Raw genomic sequence first — 16,898 nt, 5'->3', positions numbered from 1 at the left:
TACCCCACTAAATAAATTTGGTTGTTAGGTCCTTAACTTCTATTTACACAAAATATAATCAATAAAAAATTGTATGATATATGATTGTCAGACCTAACTCATAAACAAAATAAGAAAATAACCTTGTATTTAAAGGTTAACAATCCTGAAAATAATTGAGTGTTTGTTAGTTTTGAACAAATATATATATAGAGAAAAATATAAATACATTTGAGGACAGCACAAGGGTTAACGCAATATTTTAGGTGGATTCAACTTTTGATAAAGTATTTTTTATTTTTTATTTCAAGTCAAAAGAAATTGAAAGACCATGTTGCCTTAACGAGATAATTTCACAGGAACAGTGCTGCATAAGTGTCCTCATGAAGAAATGATTTGTTATGAGTCAGAGATGTAGTTATCTTTGACTATTTTGTTTTACTTGTTGCAATGGGTCTTGCACACATTTAGTTATATTTGTATTGCATATTGTATCATGTTAGGTACATTTTTTGTTACAATACAGGCGGCTTGAGTGCAGAAGTCGAGTATTAGACCAAGGACAAAGAATTGCCCAGAAGACCAGACTCCACCTGGGACATGGTACTTAAATGAAACAGTGTGGGAACTCTGCATGCTCAGTGAAGTGGAGAGCAGAGTGCTGAGGAAATAATTAATCTACATTAGTTACACAAGCATGAAGCTATAACAACATGAAAACATACCGTACAGCTTCATGTTTTTTTTACTTTTTGATGGTTTTAGAATAAGCAGTAATCCTTAAAGTTTAACATTCAAGAATCATTCAAATGTAAGATGAGCTTGTTCCTCTACAAGAGTTACCAATCTTAACCCTCCTGGGTCCAGACTTACTCTGCTTCTTTAAATGATTAACCTCTAGGGCCTTTCTGTTACCCCCAGCAGACCTGCAGCTATTCCCGGTAACTCTCTCTCTCTCTCTCTCTCTCTCTCTCTCTCTCTCTCTTTCTCTCGCTCTCTCTCTCTCTGTCTCTCGCTCTCGCTCTCTCTCTCTCTATGTCTCTCTCTCTCTCTTTCTCTCGCTCTCTCTCTCTGTCTCTCGCTCTCGCTCTCTCTCTCTCTATGTCTCTCTCTCTCTCTTTCTCTCTATGTCTCTCTCTCTCTCTCGCTCTCTCTCTCTCTGTCTCTCTCTCTCTCTCTTGCTCTCTCTCTCTCTGTCTCTCGCTCTCTCTCTCTGTCTCTTGCTCTCGCTCTCTCTCTTTCTATGTCTCTCTCTCTCTCTCGCTCTCTCTCTCTGTCTCTCTCTCTCTCTCTCTCGCTCTCTCTCTCTCTGTCTCTCTCTCTCTCTCTTGCTCTCTCTCTCTCTGTCTCTCGCTCTCTCTCTCTCTCTGTCTCTCGCTCTCTCTCTTTCTATGTCTCTCTCTCTCTCTGTCTCAACCCTTTCTTCAGAGATGTGTAGACTTTCCGAGTGGTCAAGCGCTTGTGAAGGATTGCTTATTGATCCGAGGACCTGGACATTCCTTCAGGAGCTTTGTTTGAGCACATCAGGTTTGCCTAAAAAAGAAAGAGGGAGTGGACATCAACAAAGGGCCTGCATGTTCAGACTCTGAGGAGAGCTTGGAGGATCTCAGATTCTCCTTTGAGCTCTTTAGGAAATCTTTTGGCTCAGCTTCCGTCTGTCACTATATGGACTTAAAAAGATGAAATACAAACTATCTGGATTAAATTTCAATAGGAAATGAGTATCAGTAATCAGTAAAGTTGAGGTCTTCAGAATGGATACTTTAAGAAAAATAAAAAATCCATGGATTATTTACGAGACAGAGGTACCACATGGCCGATTTTGGTGAGTTCTCTTTTAGCTTTACCTTATTTATGTGATCATGATGAATAAATAGATCCAATACTAATCAGCTGTGAATGATCTATACTTCATTAGAAAGAGTCTTTTCTTACTTTTCATGTGGTGTTTTCTCTGTACCTTGTCAAATGCAAAAAATACAACTTCAACTATGTTTGTATTCATAATGCGTGTTTTGTTGTCAATGTCTCTAATTTATTTCATTAAGTTCATAGTTTGCATCTCCCTGGTTAAGATATATCTCTCCTCTCAACCCATCTCCTGTTTCCTGCTACACAAGTCTTTCAGATACTTTTACACTCCCCATCCAGCACACATAATGCACTTTTATTACTTAATTATTTTATGGTTCCATGATGTTATGGAGCACTCATGCTTTTTGTTCCGATGGACCAGGAAAAGAGCTCACAAAGCAGAGACATGTGACTTATTGTAGCAGTGAGTACAGTCTCCCTGAGCAACAGGACCACACAGGAGCTGCTGGGGGAAAGGAACACGTTGATTGTTTAATCACTGCCCCCAAACTGCAATGAACCCCTACTCACTCATTCTGTACATGAAACAACTTCACAATTCAGGACCAAATGATCAATTAAGATACACCCTTGTAAATGTTTCACATCATTTTGCATCATAAAGACTTAATTAGGAAATTAGATGTTTTTTGGGAGGAGCAGTGTGTTGTACCTGTCCTGCCACTTGGGCGCGCTGTTCTACTCTGCATCGATTTCAGGCACCTCAAGACGCAGTATAAACAGTCAAAAGTTGCAGAAGTGATGCTGTGAAGCCAAATATTCTTTGATAGATCTTTGTTTTTAGTTGGCCCCCATCCTACCTCAGCTCAGGGTCTTTCCTTTATCCTAAATGTTTAATGCTTGGTCCATCTGGGCCTGCATGCACACCTAATCCACCCATATAGAGCCTGCTCATAACTGCTGCAGTGTGAAAGTCAAATATTCAAATAGTGCTCTCCCGATTGTTGTTCTTGTGGAAATATTTCCTTCCTAAAAAAATGTATATGTAAAGAAACCTTTGTTTTTTCTTTGGTGACACCAGTTGGCCAAAACTGTACCAAATAAACCTTCAATATTTGTACAAACAAACAAACAAACAAACAAACAAACAAACAAACAGACCAACTAACTAACAAACAATAAAGTCGTTTTAAGCTGCTACATAAACCTGTGAGGATGTGTTTGTTTCATGTCCTGGCTCCGAACACTGAAGGAACCCTTACATAAAAGCAAGCTGAGCTGATGTTAGATGCAGCTCGGCAGTCAGCTCACAGTCCCCCATGATGCACGAGACTTTCAGAATCAGAATCAGAATCAGGGCTTATTGCCAAGTACATTTACACACACAAGGAATTTGACTTGGTGTATTGGTGCTAAACAATTAACAAGGAAATAAAGCAGAAATAGCAACAACTTAAATAATACAGTATAAGAAGATATTACAATATATAAAATAGAATTTAAAAATGTAAAATATAAAATATAAAAAATAAAAAACACAAAATGTACAAAAGGTGTAATATAGGAGCTGTGCAGTGGACTATGAGAAAAAAGCATCAAAAAGCATCAAAAAAGTAGAACCCATGTTTCTGAATAGAATCTACTGCTTCTGTGTTTTTACCTGCTTCAATTCTTAACATTTGAAACCTGAAAAAAATGGGCCTTAAAAATGTATGTTGGGAAAAATGTCTCCTATATATGCAGTATTATTGACTATCACTGCATGATTATTTTTTGATTCAGTCAGTTCTCTTTTCTTTTTCCAAAACAGTATTTGCGAGTTTCAGACAAAATAGATACTTTAGATCTGAGTAGGCTATTGTTTTGAAAAAGAAACAACATTTGGCCAGTCAGTGCTCTACCCAATATCACATTTAAGTTTTATCAGAGGAATTTCTGATATTGGTGCCTGTATAAGAAGAGCTGTACTAATATATAAGTGACATTTAACTTCAGATGATCATTACCACAATCCTGTTTGCAGTGATCCAGCCTGTGGCGTCAGCCCCGCAGAGAAGCTGTCTTCCAAGCACCTGCAGCTCTTGAGAAAAGCTTTTACCTGTACAAACGCTGGAAGACATGAAACCCGACCAGAAATAATGAGTGGAGGGAACAGTGGCGGGAACGAAGAGCAAGGAATAAATTCAGAAAAGTTTTGTGAGGTCATAAGGTCTGTGATGGGTCCTGATACTGTGGACACATGGGTGGAAAGATTCTTTAATGAGGTAAGGAGAAACGCTGGAAGGTCTTTGTGAAAGTGTTGTAATAAAAACAAACAGTGTAATGGTTTCTGATATAGTGTTTCAACTGCTTTGTATCCAGGTAGATATCTGCTGCAGTGGGCAGGTAAACTGGCAGCAGTTGTGTTCCTACCTGCTGCTGGAGTATACTGAAAGAGAGCGCGCCTCCATCCCCCGAGCAGCTCTGCTGGACACACAGCCGCAGGTCAGACACTGCTCCCAAAACAAGGTCAGAATCCACATGTCTCAGGTTTTGCCAATGAGGATGAATGGTGGATGTTGGCTTGACAATAAACCAATGTTAAATGATAATGACAAAAGAAAGATATAAGAAAGAGAAAATGAAAATGTTCACATGAGACACCTGTTCATAAACTGTAGATGATAATAATAATAATAATAGCTTTATTTATGTAGCACCTTTAAATACAAAGTGCTGTGACAGACAAAGCAAATACAGCAACACAACAACAGAACAGAGATCAACAGAGAGGGCAAAATTGTAAAAATGCAAATAACAGGAATAATATAGATTCAACAGGCAGGTATGGAGAGGCAGTTCAGTACAATGATTAGTTTAAAATCAACCAGGAGAGAAGAAAAAAGAAATAGAGGGAGAGTGGGACGACATCACATCACAGGCTGTAAACACAGAATGAAGATAAAAAGAAGGGATAAACAGGACATTGGTTAAATGAATAAAGCAACAGAGAGATGAAGAGTTAAATGATAAAAGGAGGAGGAATTTAAAAAGACTAAGAGCAGTAAAATGAATGGATGGAAAAGCAATTTCAAGTTTGGTTTTGTATAAAACCAGCTTTATGTTTTCTGTACTACATTTTTACAGTCTGATATTGTACAGTAGACTTAAATAATTGTACTAAATAAAGATGCAAGCAGGCTAAATACTATTGTGATGATGCCAAAAGTAGCTTGAAGCATGCTTTAGACTAAGTGGATATTTCAATCTGTCTCTGCTTAGTCTTCCTATGTGCTTTCTTTCTGCAATGCTCCTTCTCTTAAAGTAACCCTTTATATCTCCAGTGACCTTTTTTTAAATAATTATTCTTAAACTCTTTCCCCTCCAGCGGGAGCCAACAGTGCGGGTGCTCGCTATTTCCCGTCCTCCTCCACTCCGCTACATCAGCGTCAGTAAGGGAGGTCAAGTCACAGTCTGGAACAGCAGCCTACACATCCTCAAAAGCATCGGGGTGAGTGACATCACAGACTAACTTTTACAACCACACAAGTGTACAACACACCCACACTCTCTATTTTCAAACTTTAATTAATCCAGCTTGTCGGAGACCCGACAGAGGAAGTAACCAACAGGAGGAGATTCAGAGGCTGGACCACTGATGCTGTCTATATGGGCAATGTCCAGAAGGTTGCCGTAGCAACTGACTGCAGGGACTTGCATTTTGTCGATGTCTCAGCTGCCAGTGTTTTTGAGGATGTCCAATTATTTGGTAAAATTGATTGCTTGCATTGTTTTTAAATGAACTTAAACAAAAAATCTGAAACTGTGCACTCCAAAAATCTGAACTTAAGATAAATTCTTTGTCCATTATTCCTCAAAGGGTTTCGTAGTGTCCCGACTGCTCTCTGTTACTGGCATGATGTTCAGGTATGACACTTATTCATTGAAGATGCTAGTTGAAGTGAAATCATTTACTGTTACTGACATTAAATCATGAATTTAATCAATGCAGCATCCAGAGCAACCCTCTCTGCTGCTACTGGGGGATGAAAAAGGAGGTGTCCACCTTATGCGGTTCCTGAACCCGTCTGGAGGTCTTTTCAAGAGACCGTCCAGGAGAGGGAGGGGCCCGCAGAGGATCTTCTTCCCTGTAAGCTTGACCTTGACCAATTCATACACACAGCTTATAGTCTCTTGATTATCCAGAGAAATGTGTAATGCAGGTCCCAGTTGCAAAAAACGTGTAGGATTTGTCAATTATTGTTACCCATTTATTCCAACAGGATCTCTGTGATCACAGCGACATGGTCTCCTACCATCACATCGCCAACGTCCACCAGGAACCAATCAACAGAGTGATGTTTGAGCCCAGAACTCAAGTCATCATGACGTCATCAGAAAGTGACAACAACTCTGTTGTCTTCATGAATGTGACACTGAAGCAGGGGCCTTATGTTTGGAAAATTAAGCAGGTATTCTGATTTCACAGGTTATTTTTTTATTAAATCTGATGTTGAAGATTAGGCTGATATATGTTGAGTTGTATCAAAAGTATAACTGAGTATCATACCATATTCCTAAAGGACTAATCTTAAACACATTTAAGTACGTATTGATATCAAGTGTTTGTTTTTTTGTAGTAGAAGTATGGCGCTATTATTGTGGCAAACCTATTTGAATATGCGTACACAGATCCACAAATGCCTAAAAAAGATCCACAAATGCGTAAACTAATCTGCAAATATGTAGACCAATTTCGAAATATTTACTTAATTATTAATGGCAGTGAACTTTTTCAGCTGTAAATCCTGAAAATACACACAATCTGTGTGTGAATTTGTGGATCTGTGTACGCATATTCAAATAGGTTTGCCACAATAATAGCTCCATATAGAAGCATGTTATCCTCTAAACACTAGGACCACAGCACGGGTCTGTAGGGATATTTGTCATTATCTAATTTGATGTGGCTCAAGGTCATCTTGACACATGCAGGTCACTGTAGTCTTGGTGGGTGACACTGACCTGTGTGTGGGTCAACGTTTGAAAATCAGCTTTCACTCCTTTTTAAAACAGCATTTGTAGAAATCTCAATTCTACAGCAATGAAGGTTTTTATCTGGCAAATCCTATATATTATTCCAGCGTCAGGTTGTGTACACTACTAGGGAGTAAATGTGGCTAAACTAGTAGTTTGAATACGATTTGCATTAGGTTAACATTCATTTTTGCGGTGTCATTCAAGCAGCACTTTTTGTGGATAACTGTGGAAACTTCTTTCAGTGTGAAGCAATTAGTAGCTTGTTTTCAAAGTATAGCTTCTCCAGCACTAGATTTATCCTCACCAGTTTTATCAAATGGAACAATTATGACAAGTAAGTCAAGTCAACCTTTCTGTAATGATGACATCACCAAGCATGCAGAGGATGACATTGCCATGTGTGTGTGGAGAAGTGGTAGTAAGACTGTTGCAAAAAACATTATTAAAGTGGGTGGTGAGGCTTCCTGTTATTCACGAGGGCTTTTTATGAAGGAGTACACATATTTACTGTCTGGAAGTTTTTAACAATGAACCCACCCTTAAGAAATCCCCATGTGGGACTTTGTTTGTATTAAGCACCAGTTCTTGTACGACTCTGCCTACACAAAGCACAACATTCTATGCACCAACTTTTTCTTTTGTGTCTGCTTTCAGGGAGCTAAATGTTTCGACTACAATGAATCACTGCAGCTGATGGTGACAGGAGGATGTGACCGAGCAGTCAGACTGTGGACACGATTTGTGACCTCGAGTCCTGTAGCGACACTGCGAGGTCATAGAGCCACTGTACTTGACGTTGCCATCTATGAACCTGTTGAGCAGATTTTCAGCTACTCCAGAGACGCTGTGAGTCAAACGAGAAAAAGCAAATACTGAAATCATGAAACAAAGCAAAAGGCACCAGAAAGCAAGAATAGGAACATCGGGACAACATAAGATAAACTTTATTAATCCTGCGAGGGGAAATTCAATTTTACATTCTGTTGTTGATGCACACATAGGGTGAAACACACACGTGCACAAACAGGATCCTATGAACTAATGGAGAGATGTCAGAGTGAGGGGGCCACTTGCCCACAGCAAGTGGTCTTGAGCTGATGGGTATTGGCTGCCTTTCTTAAGGGCACCTCAGCAGTGCTCAGGAAGTGACTGGCATCGCTCCAGCTACCAGACCAACTTCCAGACTTGGTCCGCACAAGGACTTGAACCAGTGACCCTCCAGTTCCCAACCCAAGTCCCGATGACTAAGCCGCCCTAAATCAGATACCCCGTTAGTCACAGGAATCAAACCTCCAACCATCAGATTAACTGAGCAGAGGTTTAACCTACTGGGCTACAGAGGATATGTTAAAGATTCTAAGGAAGATGGGATCCATAAAAACAATAAAAAGTTAAGATTCAAATACAAAAAGGGTGTCAGTTAGTTTAAGGAAACTTTAAATATACACCTTTTCAATGGCTGAAAAAAGTCTCTTATAACTTGGGTAGAGGGCTCAAAACTTCTGGTTCAGAGTTATATAAAAGGCTGAGCTGCTAACTAGTGGGACAGTTTGTTACCAGCAGAGTTTCTTATAGGCTGTAAAGGATTATAAAAAGAACAAAAAGTTAATAGCAAGGTCAGTCCCAAACCATCGAACCAGCCTCCTAAACTAGTAAAGGAAACTGTATAGCTGTTATGTTCACCTTGCTGAACCTGCTTTTGGTCACTTCTTTTTAAATGATAGAAAAGTAGATTTTGCATTAAAAATAATTGAAGTGAATGAATCGATGTTCGTTTCCTTTTCAGGAGTTGAGGGTTTGGGACATTTTCAGCCATCAGTGTCTGAAAACTGTCCGCCTGCAGCTACCCTGTCTGCAGCCAGGTCGAATCCCAGAACACGGCAACTTCCCCTTCCTCTTTCCAGGCCCTTCTCTTCCTCAGCAGCAGACACATTTAATCGTTGCGTGCAAAGATTACTTCTCGCTGCTCCGTCTGTCTGACACAAGAAGAGGAGGAGACAAGCGGTTAAAGGATGAAGGACGGGAAACTGAAAGTGGTCCCGCCCTCTCCTGCGCTGTGTACAACTCCTCTCTGAGACAGGTGGTGAGTGGACATGTCAACTCGTCTGTGTGTGTGTGGGACGTGGAGACAGGGAGGAGGGGGCTGCACATTTCTAACGCTCATGGAGAAGAAGAACTCACCTGTATGACACTTGACTCCTCCCACAGGAGGCTCATCACAGGGGCCCGCAATGGCACGATAAAGGTTTAACACAACATCTTTGTACAAAAATATTGTGAATTCTGTGTATCAAATATAAGTGAACATTATCATTAAGTTAAAGAAAACCTTTGCTAACAAGTGGACTCTCTTGTGGGCAGGTGTGGAACTTATTGAACGGCCTTAACTTGCACAAGCTGGAGCCTGTCACTGAGTCTGAAGTCACTGGATTGACCTGTCTCCATGGCAACCAGCTGCTGGCTGTGGGGTGGAGCCAGCGGATCGCTCAGTACAGCATTTCAGCCACCAAGGTAAAGTAAGAGGTGATTGAAAATGGTAAGCCAGAGCAGTTTCATAAAAAATGGCAAAAAAATAAAAATATTAATCAAATGTTTATACCTGTAATTTTACCAACCAGTGGTATTACAGTCTTTGAGTCCACCTGTGTATCACTGCAAAACAGAGTTTAATCTCCTGTAGGTTGGAAAAAAGAATCTGACGTGGAAAAAGCCTCACTTTAACATCAAAGTCATAATGCAACCAGGTTTTGGAGCAACATTAACGCTTCCCTATATATTTACCATTATACCAAAATTCTTTATGACTTTTCCATAATAGATGTGTTGAATGATTTTTCTCCTTTAAGATCATTTTTGACTTCATTTCCTTAAAGCTCCTCTGAGGAACTTTTTTTATTTGTGTCGCTTTTGTGCTGCTCATGTTCATGTAGTGTTTAAAGCCCCGGTCAGAAGTTTTTAACTGGTTATCAAACAGAATGAAATGAATAGAGACACTTTTTGACCCACAAAAGAACACCCTCAACAAGACTAAGAATCAATATAATCATTTTAAAGGCATGTAACATGTTACCACTCCTGGAGTAGGTGTCAGGGGAGATGATTTATAGCCTAAGAACCAGGACACTTGAACTTTTTCCACCGCAATTATTAAAAATTAGTGATTGACTGCAAAAAGACAGTGACAAGAGATTTTTTTGTCAGAAAACATCAACCTACACATGTACAGGACAAGGTCAGCAAAAAGTAAAAGAAGCACCACTTCGTCCACATGGGGCGCCAAAATGGACACAAAGGGAGCTTTAACTATAAACTCTAATCTTGCTTTCCTTAAATGTCAATTAAATAACTCATCCAGAATGTTTCCTGGGAACATTTAGAAAAAGTATGATAAGGCAGTGGGCAGATACCTGTGAACATTAGAGGTTTCAGGCATTTAAAAAAAACTAGAATGTGGGAGATGTTTGCTTTTGTTGGTCATAAAAATAAATCATTCATTTCAGTCTGTTTCATAAAAAGCTAAATTTCCCTTACATGGGCTTTAATATTTTGAACTTGCTTGTTAATATTGATGCTGGCTAGCACTGTTCTTCTTTGCAACTGCATGAAACCAAAAGCATCTTCATTAAAACATTCCTCTACAGTGCAACCAGTAATCAAGCCTCTACCTCTACATGGTACTTAACTTTTCTAATGACTTTATCATTCTTTTCTGTAATTTAGACTTTAAACACTCAGGTAAAAAAAAAAAAATAATAAGTTTTTCATAATTGCTTTTTAAATGTCACCCTTTTTTAAACTATTGGATATTTGAATGCACTCTGCTTGGAATTGAAACAACAAAAGATAATAAATCCCAGTTTTCCAAGTACATAAAAGATACCCTGTGAAGAAAAAAAACAGTCTTGTAGGACTTTTAGTAATAGCCATTCCCTTATGAAAAACCTAGAATAACTGTGCAGTTAGAAGTATTGACAGAGATCATTACTTCCAGGTGCAAGAAGGGAGCATCATCTTCTTAAACAGAAAACCACTGCAAATAAATATCTCACAAAAAGCTTGTTATTGTCACACACACATTCACTAATGACCCAATGTCTTAAATATATCAAGACGCACACATCAGCAGACTTATTCTTCACACTATGCTCCACAAGTTATTCCCCAGATGTTGAATGTTGCATGATGAGTCCCAAACAAACAGCTGTCCCCATAGTGACTAATCTCATCGAGGCTTAAAATGCAGAGTTTTTCACAAGAATGCAGACAACAGAGGAAGACTTTAGCCTCAGAAAATATCTCAAGCAAAAAAAAAAAAAAAAGGATGTGACCTCGTGTGTGTTTTTTTTTTTAAATACAAGTAGAAAAATGTCTGGAACTTTTCAGAGCATAAAAAAAAAGATTGACTATACGTCCACCTCCACATTTATACACACTGACCCTCAGGTCTAAAGAAATAAAGATGAAGTATTGCCATTGCCAGAGTAAACACTAGTATGAGCCTTAGTCGTACATATTTTCACACCTCAAATTCTTGTGTTACATCTCCCCCCTCAGCCTTTAAAACACCGTCTGCTCTGCGGTCACATTCATCCCTGGAAGGCTACAGTCGTAACATTCAGCGTTCATGCTTCTCCAGCACATTTTCAATCCTGTGTCTCCACGCTCATGTTTCTCATTTTTAAGCCCCCTCCCCTCCCCCTCTTGTGAGCAGAGCCAGGCTTCTGAGAACACATTCAAAGGCGATAAAAGAGTAACATATACACTATAAGCCATTGATTTAAAATCACATTAACACACAAATCTGGTGAGATGAAAGCAGCCTATGCCATGCAAGAAATCTGCACAAGTTTCCTTGACGTCTTTATAAAGATCTAACCACAACACTGTAGCCCGGAGGTATAAACAAAATCCGTAAAGAGCTGGAAATAGGGTTGCTCTCTACAAGACAACACTAACAGTTACATGTCCTTTCAGGCAATTTGTAAACCGTCACAAGATCGGAATTCATGTGCGAAGAGTTTCACAATTTCAGGATCAAAGAGGAGCCTAAAAACGTCACACTTCTTGATTTTTTTAAACTGATCCTTTTACACAAAAATGCTGAACTACAGATTTTCAATGTGTATGCTTTTTTTTTTTTTTTTTACTAGTTTCATATTCAATAGCACATGTATATTTACACCTGTATGCCATACATGTAGGATTTGTATGTAAAAGCAGATCTGTCCTGGAAGTCCTGTAGCGTTCACAAGTCAGACATCCTGGCTGTTTGTCAGTGCTCTGCTCTCGGGGTCATTGCCACGGCAAGCCATGACGGAGAGGTCATCATCTGGAGGCTGGAGACACAAGGAGCGGTGCTTCATCTACGGAGGCCGACACAGAGAAGGTGAGAAAATGTAGTAATGTGCATTTTTAAACACTTTCTAACTTCATCTATCAACTTTCAGTAAAATACACTACTAAAGAGAAAACTTTTTTTTGTTCACAATACAAAATATTCTTTTATAGATTAAAACTGATGATATACATACACACATTACAATGCATTGCGGTAATAGCATTGTTTCCTAACCTTTTATTTTTCTGGTTTTTTTTCCAAAATAAAATTTCTCATTTGGACTATTTGACAAACTGAGGAAGTATAATCAAGAAGTGTTTTAAAAAGCCTCAGTCAGGTGATGTGTGTTCTTGTAAAACAGCAAAGTTTAGGAAACAGGTCAATAAATTGATACAACCATAAAGCAGGATGTTCTCTCCTGTTCAAGCTCATTCAAACTATTCAGATTTAACTTCAAATGGATAATCAAATTGAATTTACGATACAACACTTGCAGAAATTGTCGGCTCAGAGTCCAGGTCGCAGCAAGGCAGCACCACACATCTAACTCCTCTATAAATAATCACTGTCACAAATAAGGAGAAAAACCGACAAACAGACAAAGGGAGGAATTAAGACAAAATACACTGGGTACAAGAACTACAAAATAAAAACTACAAAATAAAACAGTAGGACTTTACTGTAACATGTAATGGATTATTTGTCTTATTGGACATCATTTTTCTGCATTTGAAGTGCTTTCACTTTTGTTACTTTGATGAATGCAATTAAAAATGCAGTTCTTTTTTTTAGAGTCCCTCTGCACCTTTAAGAAAAAGCTAAAGACCCAGCTTTTCATGAATACCTACTAACTTAATGATGATGGTCTCCATATTATTGATGATGATGATGGTAATGACGATGGTTTTTGTTTGATAACAATGACTTATGTTGGGGTTGTATCAAGTCAACTTTGGTTATATTCTTTAATAATTATATTTAATTATTAATAATATAAATAAAATATCATTAAACTATGTTTAATCTTGTTTTGGGGCACCACCCTGTACTCAGGGAAATATAACCAAAATATCACTCAAATCAGTCTCAAATCAGTTATTTAATTACTAATATTATTAATAATTAATAACTATATTTAATAAATTGAAGGCGTGAAATCCGTACACAAAGCCTTCACACCCAGCAACAAACATTATCAAGCAAGGCTTGTGAAAGGGGTGTGAATGTGTGTGTGTGTGTCTGTGGATAAAAGAGAGATAGAGAAGGGGAAGAGGGGGAGATTGCTTCGTCCCACGTGGTCGCCCTTCCGATGGCACACACCTAACAAAGACCTAATGTGGCCTTAATGTCTAAAAGAGGCCGAGTTCGGCCCTACACGATCTGTGTCTCTGAGGCGTCTGGATGGCCGCGAGTGTACAGATCTCTGTGTGTGTGTAGCCTATGTGTGTAATGGCGCGGTGGAGTTAGTCTCCAGATGTACGTCTACCCGAGAATATGTGTGGGTGTCTGTTAGTCAAAGGGGAAGAAAAGAGGATAAAAGAGGAGCGTAGAGGAGGAGAGAAATGCGTGCCTGAAGAGGCCGGATCACAGTCTGACTCCCGCACCACAACTCGGAGTAATTCCCTTCATTCACAGAAACAAACCAATGGCCGAAGTCAAGTTAATACGGTTTACACTGGCCTTTCTGATCAGAAGAATAATACCCGGTTATAATGCTGTTACGCTAAACACATATAGGACGCAGCGGTCCGAAACGGGAACAACAAGAGTTTTAAACAGGTAAAACTCAGGACGCAGCGGTCCAACAAAGAGAAAATTACAGTTTCTGCTTCAATCAAACGATTGTTAAAAACACTCTCTAAAGCTAATTCTGCCCAGACCTAATTAAGCCTCACTTGTGAATCGCTTTGCCCGCGATTGGTGAAGGGAAAAAGGAGTCCGGCAATAAAACAGATCTTATGTCCGTCCTGGTGCAGAGGCATCTGATGGCGGCGAGGGTCCCTTACGGCAAGAGCGGCTTCGTTGGTTCTCCGTCGAGGGGAAAGATGTCCGTTGATGTCCTTTCGTTGCAGGACGGAATAAGACCGTTATCTTTCTGATGCGTTCAATGGACAATCCGAGCTCGGGATTTGGAACACTGCCGGCCGCGGATTACCTGCGCGCCAAAACTTAAAACAAAGGAAGATTGTTGCAGGAAACAGGAGGTGAGCTTGGGTCTCCGAACACTTGAAGTCAGCACGTGGAAAAAGAGAGAACAGGGGAGTCTCAGAGTTTTGTCACCTGGCCGCCTTCCTGTGGGGTCTCCCTCAGGTTCTGGTCCCCCCTTTACGTCACACGTAGGTGTGAAGTACCGCAGGGGATTCTGGGATAAAGTCCTTTTAGGCCTCTTTGTGATCTCAGTAAATAACTCAAAGGCACAGAGGTGCAGGCCCAAGTCCATGGTTTGACTGTCCTAAGCCTGCGTGGCCTAACACTTATAAGATGGTTTCTATACTGATTAGAGCTCTCAAGAACTGCCCTCAATGTTGTGCTTTGCCTCTGGTCACTTCCTGTCAGCACCTGTGTGTCCAGTCGGACTCAAAGCTGATCGTTTGCTTATACTGACATTGTTCCCTTTTTTCTAGATCCTTGCTTGTGTTGTTCTTACTCTCTGATGTACGTCACTTTGGATAAAAGTGTCTGCTAAATGAATTGTAGAATTGTATTGAAGTATAACTACGACTGTACAGTAGGACTTTACTGTAACATGTAATGGATTATTTGTCTTATTGGAACAGCTACTTATAACACTGTATTGGAAAATGGGTGACATCATACAAAATAGAAAACCAACACAATGAATACAAAGTTATCATTAGTGTTAAATAAACTAATAGTAAAACATCCCTAAAAATGGAAACCTCGTAAGCTAACACAACATTTTCCTCTTATGGTTTGCATGTAGAGTGCTGCCCCCTGTGGACTGCCTCCTGTTCCTGCAGCAGCGGGCCAGCAGGAGAACGATGAGAAACAGAGGTGTGCTGGTGTCGTCACAGGCCGGCTGTCTCTGCTTTTGGAGCGTAACCGGACAGACGCACACTTACGGTGAGAGGGATGCAGGCACAATAAATAATGTAAATCTTGCTGTACAAGAGGAGTCAAAACACCAAACTGCACGAATGTTTGACAAGCAGCTGTCAGCTTTAGTGATCCACCCCTTTAAGATGGATTTACATTCAGCCTCGGCAGTGACAGTCAGGCTGAACTGTTGACTTGGCCTCTAGCCGCAACCATTCCTGGCAGCCCACAACTATGTCTCTTTCCAGATCCCATCTGTGTTTAGTGGTGAGGGATTCATGCCTTATGACTGCTGCATATGTGTACGAGCACGTATGTGTGTACAAGAGAGCCAGTGTGTTAGTGTGTGTGTATGCATAGGTCTGTATGCAGCATGTTTTAAAAAAAAATTCCAGAGAGGAATTTGAGAGCGTGTTATAAACAGATGATCTGTGACATAACACGGAAGGCAAAAAAAAGTGTCTCAAAGGAACATTTGTCATTTCAGTAAAAACACTATACTCTTGAAATTTGCACAAATTCTTGCTGTGTTAAAACACAAAAATGTGAATCATACAAGACTTTACTTGATCTCTACTTTGCATTCAGAGAAGTAAAAGTGTCAAGTTTGGGAACTCAACAAAGGGAGAGGACAAAGATGCAACTGATGAAATATATTTAATAAACAAGACAGGTTTACAGGTATCATTAATCAAATGTCTAACACTAAAGCTGATTGGAACAAGAGCTAACAAAATGAAACAAAAAAAAACTCAGAACTGTGACAAAAAAAACATAATTTTATTTTTGTCTTTCTAGGTGTGTTCTGTGCTCTGGAGCAGCCAGCTGAGCGTGTGCTCTGCCTGACCTCAGATCAGCCTAAAAACAAAATCCTGGTCTGTGGAGACACCACAGGTCTGCTCCAGATCTGGGACATCTCTAACTATGGGTTAGAGATTGAAAACCAGGTAATACACATGTTTATCATACTATATTATAACCACAGATTCATTATTAATATATTATTTAAACGTGTTTATGTCTTTGTCTCAAATTAGTGTTGCTACTTAAACATTGTCTTATTTTCCAGGAGGTCTGTGAGTGTCCTCCTCTGCTGCAGTGTTGGAGAGCTCACAGAGGAGCAGTAGTAAGTGTGGAGGTCCTCGATGTTGCTGACAGGTTGTTCATTCTCACTGCTTCGGTTGACGGAGCTGCTGGACTGTGGACTGTGGACGGGGATCAAGTGGGTTCATTTGGGCAGGAGGTGATGTGGAACATTTTTCAACCAGCTACTTACAAGAGGTGAGCATGTTGAACTGTCGATTTATAGGAATAGAGAGGACACTGAGAATGAGGAAATCTGAACAAGATCCAATGATGGCTAGTTTTTACTAGTTTGAAATTTGAGATTTACCCACTTAGGGTTAGCACGTGGACTCTCTGCGTCACTCGATGTCGTACTAAATCTTCCACAATCGGTGCATTAAAGGCCATAAATGTTAAAACAGACACAAATTATGCTGCCTGTGAAGCATATTAGATTATAAAGTCCAAATGTGAAGGATGATGAGTGTAAACATCTTAACATGATTTCATTCATTTCTGCCAACAAATAGTAGAGCGTATACGGGACACGTCCAAACAGGTTATTTTGTCTGTGTTGATCCCTGAGTGTTTTTTGCCAAATTTAATATAGAGGAATACGTCATGG

At 39.7% G+C, this 16,898-nt stretch overlaps 1 protein-coding gene across 1 annotated transcript; it reads left to right on the top strand.

Annotated features, from left to right (window-relative positions):
• The first annotated feature begins 1,557 nt into the window (after nt 1-1,557).
• Nucleotides 1,558-16,493, top strand: LOC132955115 (WD repeat-containing protein 49). Its single transcript, XM_061027803.1, has 15 exons — nt 1,558-1,804; nt 3,818-4,058; nt 4,156-4,302; nt 5,162-5,284; nt 5,371-5,542; nt 5,654-5,700; nt 5,786-5,923; nt 6,057-6,245; nt 7,468-7,659; nt 8,600-9,058; nt 9,175-9,324; nt 12,015-12,199; nt 15,096-15,235; nt 16,007-16,155; nt 16,278-16,493. The coding sequence occupies exons 1-15, from the start codon at nt 1,734-1,736 to the stop codon at nt 16,491-16,493; spliced, it is 2,619 nt and encodes an 872-aa protein (XP_060883786.1). The 5' UTR covers nt 1,558-1,733.
• Nucleotides 16,494-16,898: the final 405 nt, after the last annotated feature.

The sequence above is a fragment of the Labrus mixtus genome, chromosome 21, assembly GCF_963584025.1.
Source record: "Labrus mixtus chromosome 21, fLabMix1.1, whole genome shotgun sequence".
In the NCBI taxonomy this organism is placed as follows: domain Eukaryota; kingdom Metazoa; phylum Chordata; class Actinopteri; order Labriformes; family Labridae; genus Labrus; species Labrus mixtus.
Note: the sequence above shows the minus strand (reverse complement) of the source record. Positions and strands in the feature narration are given on the sequence as shown.

Excerpts from the sequence above, each read along its gene's own strand:
- LOC132955115 (XM_061027803.1), top strand. The coding sequence starts at position 1,734 with ATGGATACTTTAAGAAAAATAAAAAATCCATGGATTATTTACGAGACA. Across the intron at positions 4,059-4,155 it reads TGGAAAGATTCTTTAATGAG|GTAGATATCTGCTGCAGTGG; the intron begins GTAAGGAGAAAC and ends CTTTGTATCCAG. Across the intron at positions 6,246-7,467 it reads ATGTTTGGAAAATTAAGCAG|GGAGCTAAATGTTTCGACTA; the intron begins GTATTCTGATTT and ends GTCTGCTTTCAG.